Source organism: Leuciscus leuciscus, assembly GCF_965113295.1.
Source record: "Leuciscus leuciscus genome assembly, chromosome: 7".
NCBI classification, from domain to species: domain Eukaryota; kingdom Metazoa; phylum Chordata; class Actinopteri; order Cypriniformes; family Leuciscidae; genus Leuciscus; species Leuciscus leuciscus.
The window spans coordinates 20,374,947-20,395,787 of record NC_138731.1 but is presented as its reverse complement, the minus strand read 5'-3'; the positions used below and the strand labels follow the sequence as shown (position 1 = coordinate 20,395,787).

The window sequence follows — 20,841 nt, the reverse complement described above, 5'->3', positions numbered from 1 at the left end:
CTAGAGGAGTCAGACGAGGGTGTCCCATTTCTCCCTATTTATTTCTACTTTGTGTGCAGCTACTGTAACAGGTTTAATAAAGTTAATTATTTAATTTACACAGTTTAGTTATATGATTTTCCCTTAATAAAAGTCGATAAGAGATTATTAAGATTAAGAATATTAAGAACAAAAATATGAATTTATTCTAGAATAAATTCTCAGCGATCAACCAATGAGAGCTCTCTGTCATTAACGTCATGGGTGTTAACGAGCATGCGCGCGATGACAGAAGAGAGTAGAGACGAGCTTGATTGAGGAGCAGACGCAATCCGATCGTCGTGATCCAATTTATGTATCTGAGGTTTAAAATCTTTGCAAAAAGTATTGAGAAATTGAGATTCAGTTGATTTGATGCATTTTGAACAAGAAGCCGACTGAAAAGAGTAAAAAAAATATACTAGGTGAGTCAGTATCATATAATTAGTGATATAAAAAGACTACTACTTCATAATAGGATAGAATTAACGTTACTGCTACTAAACATTAAATTAGTTGCTGAGGACTGGTTATTTTCTTTGAAATTTTATTTTGATCCGAGTAGTAATAAATGTCTAAAGTGAACCGCATGGTCATTGTACATTGCAGTTCACGGGCGCCATTTAACGATCACGCACGAGGTGCGCCTGAGTGAGAGCGCGCATGGCCATTGTACATTGCAGTTCATCGACGCCATTTTACGATCACACGCGAGGTGCGCCTGAGTGAGAGCAAAAGAAAAAATCGATCATAAAGGTAAATTAGTTAATCAGTTATGTGAAGAAAAAGATATTTGTATGTTACTGTTTATGTGATTACTTCAGATTGAGCGGTCATAGTGAACCGCATGGTTATTATTTGTTCATTTCAGAGTTCAGCGTCACCATTGTTGGTCACGTGTTTGAATGAAAGAGAGCTAGTGATTCAGAGGTAAACGAATGTAATTATATTAGTTCATGAAGAAATTGTAATTGTGTATTAGATGTTATCCTGGATCTTAGATGTGGAACTTATTTTGAAATGTACTAAATGAATGTTCTGGTCTGTGATCAGGCCAGGTTTTTTTTCTCTCCTTTGTTTTTTCTTCTTTTTTCTTTTCTTTTCCTTCTTGATTCGTGAAGACCTACTACACAACCTTCTGTACATCCTGTTGACTGCGAGTTTGATGGCGAGCCAATCCAGTTGTAGAAAAGAAGACATCACGTGGTGGAGAGGAGACTCGATATCCTTTCCTTGAGTTTCCACTGAAACTCGAAGCACGACAAAATTCGATTTAAAGAACTTTCTTTTTCTTTCTTTTTTGAGGGTGTATGGTCAACTACCACCCAGATTTGAGAGACCATTTAACTTTTCATGAGAGACACTTGAAGACCGTTTGAGAGAGAGATTATACTCTTTTTGTGATACATTATTTGTTTATTTTATTTTTGTCTTATGTGTTAAACTGACTATGTGGGTACATATTTGAACACACCGACAAGAGTGCACTCGAGGTGGAAATTTACTGTCAGTTGTATTGTCTATTGTTGGGATCCTTCTTATTTTCCTTCCAAATCAAATTTAAACTAATTATATTTCTAAATTACTCGTGTCTGTCTGTTGCTTCTTATGCTAACCCGCCGTCTCCATAGCGATACCTAGTTCTTCTAACGGGATTCTAATTCTTATCTGTATTATAATAATAAAGTAAATTAATTACTGCTGTAATCCAAACAAGTGCTACACTACTCTCAACGTTTATCTGTTATAAAGCGGTATTTCGGGTATCCGTATAGCAGATCGAGAAGTTATTATTAGCCAATTAGCATATGACACTACCTTATTTTTAAGAGATGCTTCCCAAATCCTTATAGTAATTGATTATATAAAACTATGTTAATGTCTATTAAAGATTGCACCGCATCCTCTTTTTATAAAATTCCAGTTACATCTGAAGTTACATATTTAGGCATTGTGATGATCAATAAAAATCAAGATAAAAGAAGTACCTTGAACTTGATAATGAAAAGCCCAAAGAAGATTTAATGCATGGCTGCAGAGAGACTTGACCTCGAGAGGCAGAGCACTGTTGATAAAACCCGATAACATTTTATTGGGAAAAACGAAATATCTTTAGAAGTTTGTAATAATGAATATACAAGGATGGTGGGTTGAATTTTCTGGATTTCTCATCTCTGAACAACACTTTCAAAATTAATTGGATTAGACCGTTTTTGTGTAATCCAAATTCAATTTGGAATTGTATCCCTAATTACTTCTTTTCCAAATGAGGTGGTCTCCCTTTCCTATTGATCTGCAATTATAATATTGCTAGAATCCCTTACAACTTCTCTAAGTTCCATAAGCAAGCATTACTTGCGTGGTCTTTCATTTTTGAGCACAACTTTTCCCCTCACCGGTACTTTATTTGGAACAACCGGGATATTGTATATAAGTATAAGTCTTTGTTTTTAGTCAATGGTTTGAGAAACATATTTTGACTGTTTCTCAGTTATTAAATTCAGAAGGTCTTACTTTAAGTTGTGAATCATTTTTACGTAAACCAGCAGGAAAACTGTGCTTTTTGTCACATCCTTCATCACGTAATTATAGAATTAGATCTCTATTTCAAAAGGAGCTTGTAATTCCATATGTGGCGTCATATTGGATGAATTTGGTTGACCATATTGATTGGAAAAAAGTATATACTCTGCCTTTGAAATACATAACTAACAAGGCTAGAGAAAGAAATTTCATTCAAATTATTACACAAATTGTACCCTGCTAAAGCTTCTTTGAAAAGGTTTAAGTCAGATATAGACACAAGTTGTTCTTTCTCTGGCGCCCCTGATGAAACTGCTCCTCATATCTTCTGGGGTTGTCCTCATACAACTATTTTGGGACGAATTTTCTCATTTTATTAACTGCAATGTGCTTCCGGGCTTCTCTTTGTTTGTTAAGGATGTCATGTTTTGCTTCTTTAATATACAAAAAGCTAAAACTAACGAATACTTTATTATTAATCTATCATTGCTCCTTGCAAATGAGCTATAAATTGCTATATGAAACCTGTATGTATAGGCCCATGTATATATGTATAAATTATGGATTTTATTATCATTTAATTGTATGTAACTTTTACATTTTTGCTATGTACTTGTATTTTTGATACCTTGGCATTGAAAAATAAAAAATAAGGTGGTTAGAGGACCTGCCCCTCCTGAAGAATACAGAATTGTTTCCATATAAAGATAAAAGTGTTTGGAAAATGCTGAGGTGCAATATAGGTGATTGTCTACAAAAATAATTGTGTTATGCTAGTTGAAAGTCTCCTCATATCCTGATAGCAATCCCAATGTTAAGCGGTCTAACACATAACATTTCTCAAAATCAGGTACGCCAATATTGTTTATATACAACATTATTTATTTTATTACAATAAAATTCATATAACATTTATATACAATAACAGTTAATAAACAATAACAGCCATTATTCAAAAATATACAAAGATGGTGTTCTCTGGAGATCCTTTGGAGAGGGCCGTGGCAGAAGCAGCTTTCACAGGAGAGGAATTCTTTTTTTTCTTCACAATTTAACACATATTACACACACAAAAAAAAAAACTCATGGAAAATACTACAAAATATATCGACCAGACACAACAGCAGCAGCAACAAAAAAAAAAAAAGGGAGGATTCCACACTACCACTGTCTGTGAGTTATCCATTATTCCATTTGAGTTTATCATTTTATAGTCTCTATATAATTTAGTACTAAGGCCCATGTGGATTGGAACTCTTGCAATCTTGAACGCTGTTTACTTGTAATTTCTTCAATGGGCAAGAAATCTATTATCTGCTCCAGCCATTGACCCACTGTGGGTCCTGACTGGGAAATCCATGCAGTAAGTATACATTTTTTAGCAAAATAAGAAAACATTGTAAGCACACATTTTCTTATAAAGGGACACTTATTTTCTATATCATAATTCAATAAATATAACATAGGGCATGGCTCAAAAGTACAGTTACACATATCTTGAATTACTCTATGAATCTTTTCCCAAAAAGAAAAAACAGCTTTACAATACCAAAATAAATGCATAAATGTTCCTAATTCAGTTCCACATTTTCTCATCAAAGATCATCATTTAAGTGATTTTTTCTTTAAAATATCTTTTTTTCATGAGCCAATTTATGGCCTAGTTATGTAATTGTGCAGTAAATAGTTAAAAAACTTCAAAATTTCCACAAAAACACAGCATAAATGTGTAGTTGAGAAGTAAATAAAAAAAATTATATATAGTTTTCCATATAAAAATGTATATTTCCTTATGTAATCGCTCTTTAAAAGTTTGGGGTCATTTTGACCCCAAACACCTTGAGTGTTCTCCTTTTTTAACAGTGATTAAGGGTTAAAGAAAGAAAAAGAAATATAACATGGTAACATATTAACAGCATAAATAAACTACTCATTTTAATAACACTGATTTTCCCAATGAGAGATAATGGAAGAACAGACCATATCTGAAGTTTCTTTTTACAACTCTCCAGTAAAGGGTTATAATTGTCCTTAAATAGTTTATCCAAAACGGGTGTCACTTGTATTCCAAGATATTTAAAACCATATACAGACCAAGAAATGGGGCATTCTTTCCTAACATTTTCTTCATTTGGAATATTAAGAGGGCAAGCAATTGATTTTTGTAAGTTAACCTTATACCCTGAGATCATAGAAAATATATGAATATCTGCCAACACGTGGCGCAAAGTTAACATAGGTTCAGTGACAAACAATAAAGTATCGTCCGCATAAAGTGAAATTTTATGATATTGTGTGCCTGTGGTCACTCCCTTTATCATAGGATTATTTCTAATCAACTCAGCAAACGGTTCGAGAGCAATAACAAATAATAATGGAGAAAGAGGGCAACCTTGTCTGGTACCTCTTCCTAAATACATTAGGGGAGATTCCACATTATTAGTACAAACAGTTGCATTTGGAGTATCATATATTGCTTGAATCCACTGAATGAAGTTATAACCTAATTTGAATTGATCTAATACTAAAAACAAAAAATCCCATTCTAAGCGATCAAACGCCTTCTCGGCATCGAGGGATATTAATAATGAGGGTGTTTTTTCCTGATTCAAATAATGAATAATATTAAACAGCCGTCTAGTATTGTCAGATGAATGGCGGCCTTTAATGAACCCAGTTTGGTCTAACTTTATTAACTTAGGAAGGATTGCTTCTAATCTCTTAGCTAAAAGTTTTGTGATAATTTTATAATCACAGTTAAGCAAACTTATAGGCCTATATGAGGCACAACTCTGAGGGTCTTTACCTTCTTTCAAAATAACAGAGATTCTAGTATTATGACTAGCGAAGTCGTTAACCATTAACATAAAAACCATTTTAAATTGTGGCCAAAAGGTTTTATAGAATTGGCCAGAAAACCCATCTGGGCCTGGTGATTTATTTGCTGACAGTGAATTAATTGTTTTTATGAATAGTTTGTTGATCTGAGACTGTAACCTGAGGTAAATCCAAACGATCTAAAAAGGCTATTGCCTCAGGAATTGAAATATTTTCAGATTTGTATAAACTACTATAAAAATCAAAGAAATGTTTATTAATTTCTAATGAATCATATGTTACATCATTTTCAGATTTAATGGCCATAATAGTTCTCTTAGCTTGTTCCTTCTTTAAACAATGTGCCAATAGTTTACCCGGTCTGTTACCAAATTCATGTATTTTTTGTTTCAAATACATACTTTTTTGTTTGATATAGTTTGAATGGTCTAAATTAAAATTTGCCCTAGCTAGAACTAATTTATTCCAGTTTTCTTCAGATTGATCTTGCTTATGTAACGCTTCTCTAAGTAACAGTTCTTCCTTTAGACCATTAGTAATTGATTTTCTTTCTTTCTTTTTTATAAGAGGAGTATGATATAATATGTCCTCTCAAAGTAGCTTTTTCTGCATCCCAAAGTATGGATGGGGCCATCTCAGATGATAAATTAAAAGTATTAAATTCTTCAATCCACTCTCTCATTTTTTTACAAAACATTTCATCTTCTAATAACGAGTTATTAAATCTCCACATTTTAGATTTGTGAACTTCATTTAAAGTAATTTCCAAGGAAACCATTGCATGATCTGATATAGAGATTTCATGTATTTCACAAGATGAAACAAGCTTCATGTATTTTTTAGGAAGAAAAAAATGATCTAAACGAGAATAAGATTTATGCCTATTGGAAAAATAAGTATAGTCCTTTTTTATAGGGTTCATTTCTCTCCATACATCTATTAGCCCTGTTTCTAATCCCAAAGCATGCAACATTTTTGCAGATTTAGGGTTAGAACCTACAGAGTGAGAAGAAGATCTGTCTAATTTTGAAAGAGTTAAGTTGTAATCTCCTCCCATCAAGCCAAATGCTGTACATTGCGTATTCAGAAGAGAAACCATATCAGAAATGAATATAGGTGTGTCTATATTAGGAGCATATATGTTAAGTATAGTTATATCTGCTTGCCCCAAATTGTCCCATTCACCAAAATATATCTTCCCTCTGTGTCTGAGATCTGATCAATTAATTCAAAAGATATATGTTTATGAAATAAAATTGCAACTCCTCTACTGTTTGATTTAAAAGATGAAAAGAAAATCTGTCCAACCCAGTCTTTCTTCAATTTAAGATGTTCTTCAGGTAAAAGGTGAGTTTCTTGTAATAAGGCTATTCCCACTTTCTCTCTCTTGAGAGCTGTGAGTATTCTTTTCCTTTTAATAGGGTGTCCTATACCCTTAACATTCCATGTAATTAATTTGAATGATTTATCCATAATAGTCTTTTTAAAGAAAAAATAAAGAAAATACTCTTGCAACCCTTCAGTCTTACATGGCATGTAGAATCGATCAAATAAAAACAACAACAAGAGAACAGAGAAAAAAAAGAAAAAGAAAACATTTAACACACAAAACCCACCCACTCACATACATATAAACTAACAACAAAAAGAGTTCCATCTGCACCACCCAATTGTCGGGTGATATCTATTGGTGACTGTTGTTTTGTCTAAGAATTAGGGTCAATGTAACCAAATATATAGGATACATATCCTGATGCAGCAAGTAGAGTGTCCCCCTCCCCCATTCATAATAGTTTCTATAATAACCAAACAGTTGTTTTCTGGCATATATCTTAAGCTTGTTCAGCCTCAAAAAACAAACATAGCGTTCCCAATGCAACAAATTGCTTGAACCTTTAAATAAACACCTTTTATTTATTAATAATAATAATAATAATAATAAATAAACAAAACAAAAAATATAAACAAAAATAATGTTCAAGAACTTAGTATTCTTAAATAACCAAGTAAGCTATAGGCTAACCGAATCAATGTCCAAGCCATTGTATTTTCTAATCATACCTCGAGTATGCAGTTCAATGTTCAAGGTGGATTCTCATAAGCAGCTTTATATAATCCCTTTTCTTCCAGTTGTTTTATTGCTGGAGCTGGAGTTGGGAAGATTGTTGTAGTCCCGTCATTGTTGAAAACTTTTAGTTTAGCAGGAGCCAGAATGTGCGTTCTGATGTCCTGGGCCTTTAACTGTACTCTGATAGGCTTGTACAGAGATCTTTGTTGTCTCACCTTGAAGGAAAAGTCGTGATCAAAATAAATCCGTGTGTCCTTTAGCGTTACTTCCTTCACCGGAACTCCCCAGGAAGTGAGGGAGAGGAATTCTGACGTCGCTCTTCATCTCTTATCCTGTGACCTGAAACAAACAAACAAAAAAGGTTACAGTCATAGATTACAATTAGAAGAAAACATTTTTAAAATCTTTCAAATGAAAAGTGAATATAATCTTCAAAATCATTTGCAGCTGATCTTAGGCTCATTACCTTAAACCAGTCATGTCGAAGGATTTTCCTCAGATAAATCCGTTGACTTGGGCTTTTCTTGAGGAGGGATTGCATCAGGAGGCAGCAATCTGTGCAGAACGATAGAAGCGAGTCAGATTATTACCTTAAACTTTAATTAAGCTTTAAGATTCGACTATTCTATAAAGTACGGTCAGAAAATCAGAAAAAATGCTTGTATTATCCAATATCTATCTTCTACACAGCCACTTGGCTCAGGTGTTACTTTTTCGTACTTTCTTTGTTTTGTATGATTTAAATTACAGTTGGTCTTCTTTGTTGTGATGAACGCCATCTTACCGTTTGACAAGCCAGGATCAGACCAGATGTCATCTTCAATCATTTGCTTGTCTCTCGGTCCAGGAAAGCGTCCACACACCAGCAGGAATAAGAGCACTCCCAGAGACCACACGGTAGCTGGTTTCCCGTGGTACTTCCCCTCTGTATAGTGCTCAGGTGGGCGGTAGGATATGGTGCCTGTAGAAAAAAGATTTGTCTGATGAGTAAGAACCATAGCATGAAATACCATAGCATGTGGTAAAAACATCTGGTGTTTTTCATTTAAAAAAACGCTGCCTCAAATGTGAGATATGGTTTAATATGATACCAATTGAACTAGTCACTAGAACTTAAGTCCCAAACTACAGGTTTGATTCATAATTCATACCAGAGAATCTTTCATAGCCAGCTTCCTGCAGGAGATCCCCGCACCCGAAGTCGATCAGCTTGACCTCAAGCGTTTCTGTGTTGATCAGCAGGTTCTCCAGCTTAACGTCGCGGTGAAACACTCCACGCCGACAGCACATATGAGCCGCCGTTGTTGCCTGTGCCATGATACGCCGCGCTGTGTCCTCATCTAGGATGCGTTCTTGATGCCTTCGGGAAAAATGCCACAGATCCTCACAGGATGAGGGACGCTCCAAGACCATGATGTATTGGTCAGGCTGGTCCTGCCAGTCCAGCAACTCAATGATCTCTGACACTTTGGGGCCCCCATTAGCCAGGATTAATAGGCCGACCTCTAATGGGAAGGGTGCGGGATGTCCAGGCTGGAAGAAAGATCATTATTATATGAAGGTGTTGTCATTATGTTTACACATTTTAATTTGAAAACAACATAGCGAGTGTAGGCTACTTACAATGTTGATGTATTCCAGGTTCTGCGGCTTTCTGACAATTTTCACTGCCACCTGATCAACGAAAAAACCAAAAAACCTTGTTACATTTCTAACATGTCAAATGCAGTAAATACTGTAGTGGAAAAATATACACAAAAAGACTTGAAATGGATGTAGTGAGACAAAATAATTTGCTGACTAAATATTGTAAGAAAATGACGATACCTCAAGGCCATCCTCCAAGCGTTTCCCTGCATAGACAGAGCCGTATGCTCCCTCACCAATCATTCTGCCCATCTCATACCGGCTCAGGATGTTGTCTGCAAAAAGATGATTCAATTTAGTTGCATGGACAGCAGTGAGTTTAATGTTTGAGGTCATGGCCGTAAACTCACCCTCGGTTGTCTCGTCCACGCTGTTGTTGTGACCTGGAGCTGGACTGACTGGACTGTGATGGACTGGAGCTGGAGGGGTTTAGAGCAAGGGATATCATGTTTAAATGCAATCAAAAAATATTAAACACTGCATAGTCATATTATGGTGATTCTTCAGTTACTACATGCATTCTTAAAAAAAAAAAAGAGTTCTGTTTAAATATTTAAGACATGTCCTGGAAAATATCATAACTTTGATCAAACCTTGGGATTTTGATATAGGTGTGAATTTGTAACATAATTATGGTCATTAATGGCACTTCATCCAATGGGAACAGAAAAATTCCCTTAATTAATTAAGTTCCCATGAATGACACGTTTCCATTAATGGATACTCATATCTAGCTGAAAATGATGTAGACTTTATGATGTACAGAGCGCACTAATAAACAGTGCATTTACACATTGTCAACTGGTCATTGGATTTACCCTCAGCGTGTCTCTCACTACCGGTTGCAGTGGTCTGATCCTCCACTATCTGACCCTGACCTAAGCCACTCCAGTGAAGAGAGAGATGCTCTCCAGAACTCCAGAGAAGAGAGGTCAGATCTACAGACCTATTCTGGCTCACCTGACTAGCACTTTCCTCACTGCTAATAGGCTGATGATATACATAGAGCACATAGAAGAGATTTGACCCTGATTTCTTTCCATATCACAATAAACATTTAAAACAAATGCACAAAAAGGTGTCAAAATCATCCAAATATTAATATATATTCAAATTCATTTGTAGCTTATTAGGGCCAATACCTCAAACCAATTCCGGAAATGTGCTGGACTGCGGTGGCCTGGAGCTGGAGGGGTTTGAACCTGCTGATCTGCAGGAGGAAGAACTTCAAAAATTATATTTTGATATAATATGGTGTGGTCAAATATGGTAATAAATGACACTCCAGTGATATTCTCCAATGGTCATTTGTTTGACCCTCAGACTTACCCATCCTCGTCCTCTTTCTCATTGGCATCTCATCTTCAGCGCTCTGATGGGAGTCGTGCACCTGGTCAAGCTGTCTCTTCAGTGCCGGACCTCTGCGAGAGGGTTGAGAGGAAGTGGACGGACGTCCATCATCTGGGCTCTGCTCCCTGTCAGCCGGACCTGTGGGCACAGAAACATGTGGGCCTGGCATCCTTCAAAGTGCAATAAAAAACAATACAAATACAATACAAAATACAATACAATGCTCCTCAGAAATACCCCTCCCCCCAAAATTAATTAATTAATTAAATAAAACTCCAAACTCCCTCTAAAACAAGAAAAGATCAATCAAATGAAAGAGTCCTCAGAAATAATATGAAGTTTTAAAAAATACAACGATGGCGGATATGTAATCCGATCTCCTTCTTGTAGAACAAAAGTCTCCTTGAAATCCTCCGAACAGCTTCAAAATCTCAAGATCAGCGCAGAAAGTAGTCAGCAAAAGTGTCCTCTCTGAAATCCTCCGAACAGCTTCACAATCTCAAGATCAGCGCAGAAAATAGTCAGCAAAAGTCTCTGAATTCGTCTCGTCTAGTGTCAACCAGCAGAAAGCGATCAAAGTGTTGACATGTGCAGACAGAATTCATAAGACGCGTCCCCGTCGCCATAGCAACTTAAATTCGAATCACTCATATGCACGCACGCGCACCCGAAGTCGCGTGCGTGAGCAGAGCGCGTGAGCGCACATCGAATCTGCAAACAAACCGAATCTGTTCATGCAGGACTGAATGTAATTATTAAATAACCATTTAACAAGTGATATTATGATGTATAATTACTGCTTTGCTACAAAATGGAAGTTTAAAATTCAACCGTTAAAGCATGAAATAAGGTACCACGAATCAGTGAATTTGAGTTTGATGTGGCTATTATCAGTAATAAAATAATCATTACAAAATTTAATCGTAAAAAAAAAGACATTTATGTCAATTCGATTCAGAGATGAGTACTAATGTTGTCCATCAGAGGGAGCCACAGGATAGCAAATCCTTTAAGATCACAGTTAATAATAAAGTTATAATGCTAACTTTGTTTTAAATGGTTGATATAAAAACTTTTAGATTGTTAGATTTATTCAGATATACAGAAAACGAAATGTACATATAATGAATATGTAATATAGTGTCTAATGTAATTGTCTAATGAGTTTATTGAATGACTTTTATGAGGTAAATGTAACATTGCTCTCAAGCTTTCTTAGTTTGAGTGATTACACGAGACATGATTCGTTTATTCAGGATAGTTTATTTAGAAATTAGTAAAAAGAGGGGGGGGGGGGGGGGGAGGTATTCAGTCAATAACCGTTTGAACTGAGGAGCTACAATGAGGTCGAAGGAGCTACAACACGTGACATAAAAATCAAAAACAATATGGTATATGTTTAAATTTGATAATGATATTGACACAATTTGAAATCTGAAACTTTATAACAAAGCACAAAAGCAAATTGCAATGTATTGGATAGAAGGTGCACTAGGGGAGAGCAGGGCACAAAGTAACGCTTTTTGACTTTCTCAGTTCTGTAAATCTACTTAGGGTTCAGAGTATTTATTTTTTCCCCACATGTCTAGTAAAATTATATGGCTTTGTTTTTTTTAATACAGTAGCCTATACACTTTTTTCTTGATATACCCCGAAAGAATGGAAGTGAAATGTGACAACATGCCCCATAGGTGGGGTACATTGTAACATGTGAGGGGTTCATAGTAACATGACCATATGACAGCTTAAAATGCTATTTGATCTAATCAAACAAACATACAAGACAAACTAAAATATTTCCTCAATAAAATACAATTATTAACTTTTTCATATAAAATAATGGCATTTTTTATAATTAAATATAAACTCATTTTTGAGTTTTGACTACGAACGCAGGAAAACACAGCTATACAACATACTTCAAAACAAATGAATAATTAGTCATTTCTGAGCATTGACTCTCAGTCTTTATTCACCCTTTTCTCATGTTTCCTCAATAGAATTTAAAAAAGTATAGGATAGAAAAGCATATTTCTAATAGGGGCACGTTGTAACGCGGTGTGACAACATGCCCCACCTGCACAACTGGGATTTAAACCCTGCTAGAGTCTTCTGCTAGTTAGCGAAGCATTAAATAACTATATCAAGTCAAGTCATGTATATTTGTATAGCGCTTTTCACAATACAGATTGTATCAAAGCAGCTTCACAGTATTAAATTAAAATAATACAACAAGGTTTGTTTCAAGTGGAATTTATTGATTGATAAAATTAAATTAAATATCCCCAAAATATCCCCAACTGAGCAAGCCAAAGGCAACAGTGGCAAGGAACCGAAAAACTCCATCAAGTGACCTAATGGTGTCCTAAAACTCCATCAGGTGACCTAATGGAGAAAAAAAAAACCTTGGGAGAACCCAGGCTCAGTCGGGGGCCAGTTCTCCTCTGGCAATTATGAGCTAAAGACCGGATTGTATTTTGAACTGTAAGATAAAAAATATTATATGAATGCCTGGCTGAAGAGATGCGACTTTAATCTAGTTTTAAACTGGGAGAGCGAGTCTGAGCAACGAACAGTATCAGGAAGACTATTCCAGAGTTTTCGGAATATCAACCGTTAAATAACATATTGGAGATTAAAATAGCCTAATATCAGATTTGTCTAATTTTAAATAAACACAAAAAAATAGAGATTAAAAATTTACTTAAGAAAGAAATGTACTTTTGCTATGGTTTAATAAATGTCTATAGATATATAAAAAAAAAAAAGTAAAAAAATAAAATAAAAAAAAAGAACTTTGGCGCAATTTTGTCCATGGACATAATAAATACATAGACGCCCTAATTGGCCGCTGGATCGTCAACGGCGCCGCCATTCTGTGGAGGGCAACTTTCCCATACCTCTCATAACGAGAATTGAGAATAATGCCTATTTCGTGCGCTTCTTGGGGCTTTACAAATCTCCACACAATTGAAAACAGGTCTCAGGGAATTACCTTTCACAAGCAAAACTGAAAATTTGTTTCTGGTTGTATTTCATTTACTATTTTTATTTTCAGAGGAGAAAGGCCGCGAAATTAAAAAATACTACTGTTATTGTGTCACGAAATGTAGTTTTAAGAGTTTTTCAGTCGACGACTCGACAATGTAGTTGTTTAAAGCTCAAATCTGTGGTTTATTTATAAAGATAGCGCCTATTTAATAATTCGTCTTGTGTATATCTAACGGTCGATCTTTGGTCTCGTTAATCTATAATTTGTTCCTTGGCAAATGGTTTTGGCTGAGGGCAAAGTGAAGTTTCATAACTTTATATATTTAAGCTATTTAACTTTAACGTTGTAGCCTGCTGTATGTTTGACTGAACCGTTTACTTTATTTCTTGACTTGTATAGCTTCTTAATCTTATACCTTTTAAAAACTGAAATTTAACAAAAAGAGACAGGGTTGCGTCATTTTATTTTATATAGCATATGTAAGAATGTTTTAAAATATATAAATGTACATTATTTATTATTGTTATTATAATAATATACCACTTGCGATTATCAATCTATTATAGTTATGCTGTTAAATTATTGTACTATTCATAGTAACTATTTAACTTATTTTTTATTGTCTATATTCTGTAATTGATATTTCATATTCTATTGCTATTATTATAGTATTATACATAAACTATATGCTCTTATCAATATATTATTATTATATTATAGTACTTATGATATTATATAATTATACTTTTCATTACTATTTTATTTGCTGTATACTGTTTGTTTATTTTATTGACTAAACTATTTACTATTAGCCTACTTCTCACTTTATCTTATATTTACTATTTGCATTGCACTGTAGTTGTACCATATCATATGTATTACCATAAAGGATCCATCAGTTATCTTTGTTATTGCTAAAATCGGGTCAATGACTGAATATGCTTTTTCCACAATAAGAAAACTTGATTTAATTTAATGTGAAAATTTAATTATATCTCAGTATGGGGGTGTTCACAATTCTTATCCAAGAATAAAAAGCCAAATACATGACAAGCCTGAGCTTTGGCCATTCCTTATTAAAAAATATATTTTATAAGTCTAACTATCGAGATTTTAAATAACTAGGGATGGAACTTTTTTGTACACCACATACAAACCACTGAAATCGGTTGATAAATATAATTTGTTTTGGTTTTTATCCAGAAAAACCGCAGCTCACCTGTTTACTTGCATTTGATTACAGCGCAGTCCTGCCCTCCGCAAAATGGCGGACGCGTTGACGTATCGCAGCAACGTTCCAAAGCGGCCAATAGGGCGTCTATGTATTTATTATGTCTATGATTTTGTCTCTATAAACTTAAGTGTTGATATGGCAACTAGTGTAAATCATTCTGGTGAATGATCGTGTTTGCGTACTGTATGGACACTACAAGACACCGTAGGTAGGCTACCTGAGGAAGTGTTAATTAGTTAATTGCCCGTCCTCCTGTCTGTGTGTGTGTGTGTGTGCACATCTCCCGCCAAGTTGTGAGTATAGCTTGCTGCCTGTGGCTGTGTAAGTTCATCATACTCAACAGAGGTTTATGTAATAAACACGTTTGGCTTGGATTCAAATCACGGACTCCTCACTTATTTCTACAACTAGTAGGCCTAAATACACCAAGTTTCGTCATGCTAGCATGTGTGGAAGTATTTAATCAAGTGTGTTACAACTAGCCCCGTGTTATGTTGTGCCCCGCTCTCCACTAACTTACAATGTTCTGCTCGTTCATCAACTAAAAATTACTGCCTTTAAGAATTGATATTCCTTCATAAAAATAAGAAGCGAATTGAAACTCTAAATATTGACGGGACAGTGACTAATAACCCTCAAGAATTTGCACATTTCTGTGCTGATTTTTACTCTAATCTTAGATGCAACACAATCTGGTTTTATGAACAAAATACATATTGTTAATAATATAAGATTGGTTGTTGATTTATTAGATTATTCAGAATTGATACAGGAGTACAGCTTCAATTTTTTTTCTTCTTTTTTTTTTTTCTCTATAAGGCGTTTGATTCTTTAGAGCACCAATTTATTATTAAGTCATTGCATAGATTTGGTTTTGGAAATATGTTTTGCAAAGTAATTAAAACCCTTTACAAAAATAGAAGCTGTTCGATTAAATTAAAGAAAGGCACTTCCCCAAGGTTTAGTTTATCTAGAGGAGTCAGACAAGGGTGTCCCATTTCTCCCTATTTATTTCTACTTTGTGTGCAGCTACTCTCAACGTTTATCTGTGAAAGCGGTATTTCGGGTATCCGTATAGCAGATCGAGAAGTTATTATTAGCCAATTAGCAGATGACACTACCTTATTTTTAAGAGATGCTTCCCAAATCCCTATAGTAATTGATTATATAAAACTGTGTGAGTTAATGTCTATTAAAGATTGCACCGCATCCTCTTTTTATAATATTCCAGTTAGATCTGAAGTTACATATTTAGGCATTGTGATGATCAATAAAAATCAAGATAAAAGAAGTACCTTGAACTTGATAATAAAAAGCCCAAAGAAGATTTAATGCATGGCTGCAGAGAGACTTGACCTCGAGAGGCAGAGCACTGTCGATAAAACCCGATAACATTTTATTGGGAAAAACGAAATATCTTTAGAAGTCTGTAATACTGAATACATACAAGGATGGTGGGTTGAATTTTCTGGATTTCTCATCTCTGAACAACACTTTCAAAATTAATTGGATTAGACAGTTTTTGTGTAATCCAAATTCAATTTGGAATTGTATCCCTAATTAGGCCTACTTCTTTTCCAAATTAGGTGGTCTCCCTTTCCTATTGATCTGCAATTATAATATTGCTAGAATCCCTTACAACTTCTCTAAGTTCCATAAGCAAGCATTCTTGCGTAGTCTTTCATTTTTGAGCACAACTTTTCCCCTCACCGGTACTTTATTTGGAACAACCGGGATATTGTATATAAGTATAAGTCTTTGTTTTTTAGTCAATGGTTTGAGAAACATATTTTGACTGTTTCTCAGTTATTAAATTCAGAAGGTCTTACTTTAAGTTGTGAATAATTTTTACGTAAACCAGCAGGAAAACTGTGCTTTTTGTCACATCCTTCATCATCACGTAATTATAGAATTAGATCTCTATTTCAAAAGGAGCTTGTAATTCCATATGTGGCGTCATATTGGATGAATTTGGTTGACCATATTGATTGGAAAAAAGTATATACTCTGCCTTTGAAATACATAATAACTAACAAGGCTAGAGAAAGAAATTTCATTCAAATTATTACACAAATTGTACCCTGCTAAAGCTTCTTTGAAAAGGTTTAAGTCAGATATAGACACAAGTTGTTCTTTCTGTGGCGCCCCTGATGAAACTGCTCCTCATATCTTCTGGGGTTGTCCTCATACAACTATTTTGGGACGAATTTTCTCTTTTTATTAACTGCAATGTGCTTCCGGGTTTCTCTTTGTTTGTTAAGGATGTCATGTTTTGCTTCTTTAAAACAATCTATATACAAAAAGTTTTTTTTTTCTGCCATCTGCTGGTCAAATCGCTAAACGCACTGATTATTGAATTATGGCACGTTTGTCGTTTACCTTTTACAACCGCTAGGAGCCAGTATAACTTATCCCATCTTTGGAATTCAACCAAAGCATTAAAGTTGTTTAGCAAGTGAGAGGTGACATTTGGAGTTAAGCTTTATCTGTAAGAAAACCAAAATCTATAAGCCTACAATATACAAATATTACACGGATAACACTCTACCTTGAAACCTAAAAAAGTCCAAAAAACAATGGCATACCTTTTTTTTTTTTTTTTTGGTTGTAAGAACAATAAATTCCAGAGGGAGGCTGGAAGCAGAGCATGAAACAGTGCAATCTGATCTACTACTACTCACATATTAAGAGTAAAAGTCTTACTTCTGAAGTAAAGTGATACCTATAGTTCACCCCAAAATGAAAACTCTGTCATAATTTACTCACCCTCAAGTTGTTCTAAACCTGAACACAAAAGAAGATATTTTTAAAGAACGTCGGTAACCAAACAGCTGCTGGTCCCACTGACTCCCATAGTTGGGGCCCATCAACTGTTTGGTTACCAACATTCTTCAAAATATCTTCTTTTGTATTCAGCAGAAGAAATAAATTCATACAGGTTTGGAACAACTTGAGGGTGAGTAAATTATGCCAGAATTAACATTTTTGGGTGAACTAACTAACTACAACTTTAACATTGCTCTGGAGGCAAATACTTTCGTAAACAGATACAGTCACAGAGAAGTATAAAATCCTCTTAATTCTGTTCACAGTTTCTGAACAGCACATCTACTATCGCAGCAGATACTCAGGTTACAAGAAAAAGGATGTGACATGCGCTTTCATGCACGATTTTCAGGAAGCCACATGAAAGGAACATTTAAGGTATAGTTCTCAGCATCTATACAATTCAATCTGAGCAACTATTGTATTACTATTTTTCAATCTCCTGCAACAAACCTCATTCAGAGCACACACACACACACAGGGTATCACATTACTCCAACTCTCTGAAATAAGAGGAGTCATTATTAATTCATGAATGTGGCTCCTCCACATGAGTAACCTACAAATTCTTTCTTATATGCTTCTTTGTGTTGAGAATACATGAACCAAGATTCTGCACTCGTAAAGGCAAATAGTTTGCTCAGCTGTGCTTTTGTCAAAATGTTCCCCAGAGGATCAAAGAAGGTTTTTGTAATATTGTTCACCAGCCTATTCAGTTTTATATCTTGCCCTAACAATAAACTAGTCCTCTGAGTGTAGGAGGCTCTAACCTCATTCTTTTTCTTTTTGTCTTCCTCCTTTTTCAGCCTGAAGATAGTATCGACATCACTGACTTCTCCTATTACAGAGAACAGTTACAGCATGATGCTCCAGGTATAAATATGTTTGGTGTCAGACTTTGACACATTAAGAGCTTCGTTCCGAACCCTGAGCATCGGCTGGAAGACAAAATACAATATGGTAACTCATAACTTTTTTTGTATTAGACATGATTTTAATATAATATTTGGTCTTATAAATCAAAGTAAATATTTCTCATTCTGCAGCGTGAGTGCATTTCCGTTCATGTTGGCCAAGCTGGAACACAGATTGGAAATGCATGCTGGGAGCTTTACTGTCTGGAGCACGGTATCCAGCCGGATGGACAGCTGCCCAGTGATAAGACAATAGGAGGAGCAGACGATTCCTTCAACACTTTCTTCAGTGAGACGGCTTCTGGAAAACATGTTCCACGTGCCATCTTTGTTGATCTGGAACCCACTGTGATTGGTATGGTTTGGTATTTAAAATAGCATGTGAATACCACAATGATGAAAAAAAAAATCAGATTGAAATGTTCAGCTTTCTATGAATGTAGATGAAGTACGGACAGGCACCTACCGCCAGCTCTTTCACCCAGAACAACTCATCACTGGAAAAGAAGACGCTGCCAATAACTATGCCAGGGGACACTACACCATCGGCAAGGAGATCATTGACTCAGTTCTGGATCGTATTCGCAAATTGGTAATATTTTTTGGTCTGATTTAGTTTGTAAAATGACTGTAGAAGTATTTTTGGTAAGCTTGCTTTCTCCTCTCTTCCAAAAGACTGATCAGTGCACTGGCCTCCAAGGTTTCCTGGTGTTCCACAGTTTTGGTGGAGGTACTGGCTCTGGCTTCACCTCCCTGCTGATGGAGCGTCTCTCTGTCGACTACGGCAAGAAGTCCAAGCTGGAGTTCGCCATCTATCCCGCTCCTCAAGTGTCCACAGCGGTGGTGGAGCCCTACAACTCCATCCTGACCACCCACACCACCCTGGAGCACTCCGATTGTGCCTTCATGGTGGACAACGAAGCCATCTATGACATCTGTCGTAAAAACCTGGACATTGAGCGTCCGTCTTACACCAACCTCAACAGGCTCATTGGGCAGATTGTGTCCTCCATCACGGCATCGCTGAGATTTGACGGAGCTCTGAATGTGGATCTCACCGAATTCCAAACCAACTTGGTGCCCTACCCACGTATCCATTTCCCTCTGGCTACATACGCTCCAGTGATCTCTGCTGAAAAGGCGTATCATGAGCAGCTTTCTGTGGCTGACATAACCAATGCCTGCTTTGAGCCGACAAATCAGATGGTGAAATGTGATCCTCGACATGGTAAATACATGGCCTGCTGTCTTCTGTATCGTGGAGATGTGGTGCCCAAAGACGTCAATTCTGCCATCGCTACTATTAAGACCAAACGCACCATCCAGTTTGTTGACTGGTGCCCCACTGGATTCAAAGTAGGAATCAACTATCAGCCTCCAACGGTGGTTCCTGGTGGAGATCTGGCTAAAGTACAGAGAGCTGTTTGCATGCTGAGTAACACTACAGCCATTGCGGAGGCCTGGGCTCGTCTAGACCACAAGTTTGACCTGATGTACGCCAAGAGAGCCTTTGTGCACTGGTATGTGGGTGAGGGAATGGAGGAAGGAGAGTTTTCAGAGGCCAGAGAAGACATGGCCGCTCTGGAGAAGGATTATGAAGAAGTCGGCACCGACAGCGTCGGAGATGATGAGGATGGAGTGGAATTTTAAATGCTGTTTTTTGTAATCTCAGGGTAATCAGATATTTTAATCTGCTAAAATAAGTTTTAGCGAGTTCTTTTTGGGAGACTTTGGTATCACTTTATAATGCTATTCTATAAGTTAACATTAGTGAATGCAATAGCCACATAAATAACAATGAACAATACTTTTACAGCATTTATTAATTTCTACTAATAGATAAAAATTTTTTTTTTTTATCAATGAACATGTCAATGAATTATGAACAAACATTTGAACAAATAATACATTAATAAATACTGTAAAAAAACTTTGTTTATTGTTAGTTCATGATACCCAACGCATTAACTAAATGTTCCCAGTTCTTTTTCTACATTTTATTTCTTATGCAAAAGTAAAATCTATTAAAAAGTAAAGATTAATTGGAAAAAATACAATAGAATTAAGCTGTCAAATGTCTAGAAACAAGGTCCTTTTAAGAAAAAATTTTGTTATAAAAACCTGCACTCTTTTCATGATACTGTTGGACATGTCATCTGTTCAAAATCTATGTATATTTGCACATGCAAAAGTGATAAAGGCCTATAGGACAAAACAGAAAATTTTCCAGCATGACACCCCTCCCCCACCGGTGTCAATGCAGCACAAAAAATGACCACCTGCTGTAGCTGTTATTCATGATTCAGCTGTTTGTTCATGTCATTGGGAATCAGTATGAGAGGCTGGATATTGTCTGTGCTTTCACTGTAGCACAAAAATTAAAGTCTGTTGACAATTGGGCCTGTGTGTTCATTTTCTTCCTGTATAGCAA

General features: G+C 35.7%; 1 protein-coding gene across 1 annotated transcript; it reads left to right on the top strand.

Annotated features, from left to right (window-relative positions):
* The first annotated feature begins 18,422 nt into the window (after positions 1–18,422).
* On the top strand, positions 18,423–20,809 carry LOC309502782 (tubulin alpha-1D chain-like). The gene is made up of 4 exons (XM_082175312.1): positions 18,423–18,456; positions 18,543–18,765; positions 18,854–19,002; positions 19,086–20,809. The coding sequence occupies exons 1-4, from the start codon at positions 18,454–18,456 to the stop codon at positions 20,058–20,060; spliced, it is 1,350 nt and encodes a 449-aa protein (XP_082031438.1). The 5' UTR covers positions 18,423–18,453; the 3' UTR covers positions 20,061–20,809.
* The last annotated feature ends 32 nt before the right edge of the window (positions 20,810–20,841 follow it).

Coding starts and splice junctions, on each gene's coding strand:
- LOC309502782 (XM_082175312.1), top strand. Junction 18,766..18,853: donor TCTGGAACCCACTGTGATTG/GTATGGTTTGGT, acceptor CTATGAATGTAG/ATGAAGTACGGACAGGCACC. Junction 19,003..19,085: donor TGGATCGTATTCGCAAATTG/GTAATATTTTTT, acceptor CTCTTCCAAAAG/ACTGATCAGTGCACTGGCCT.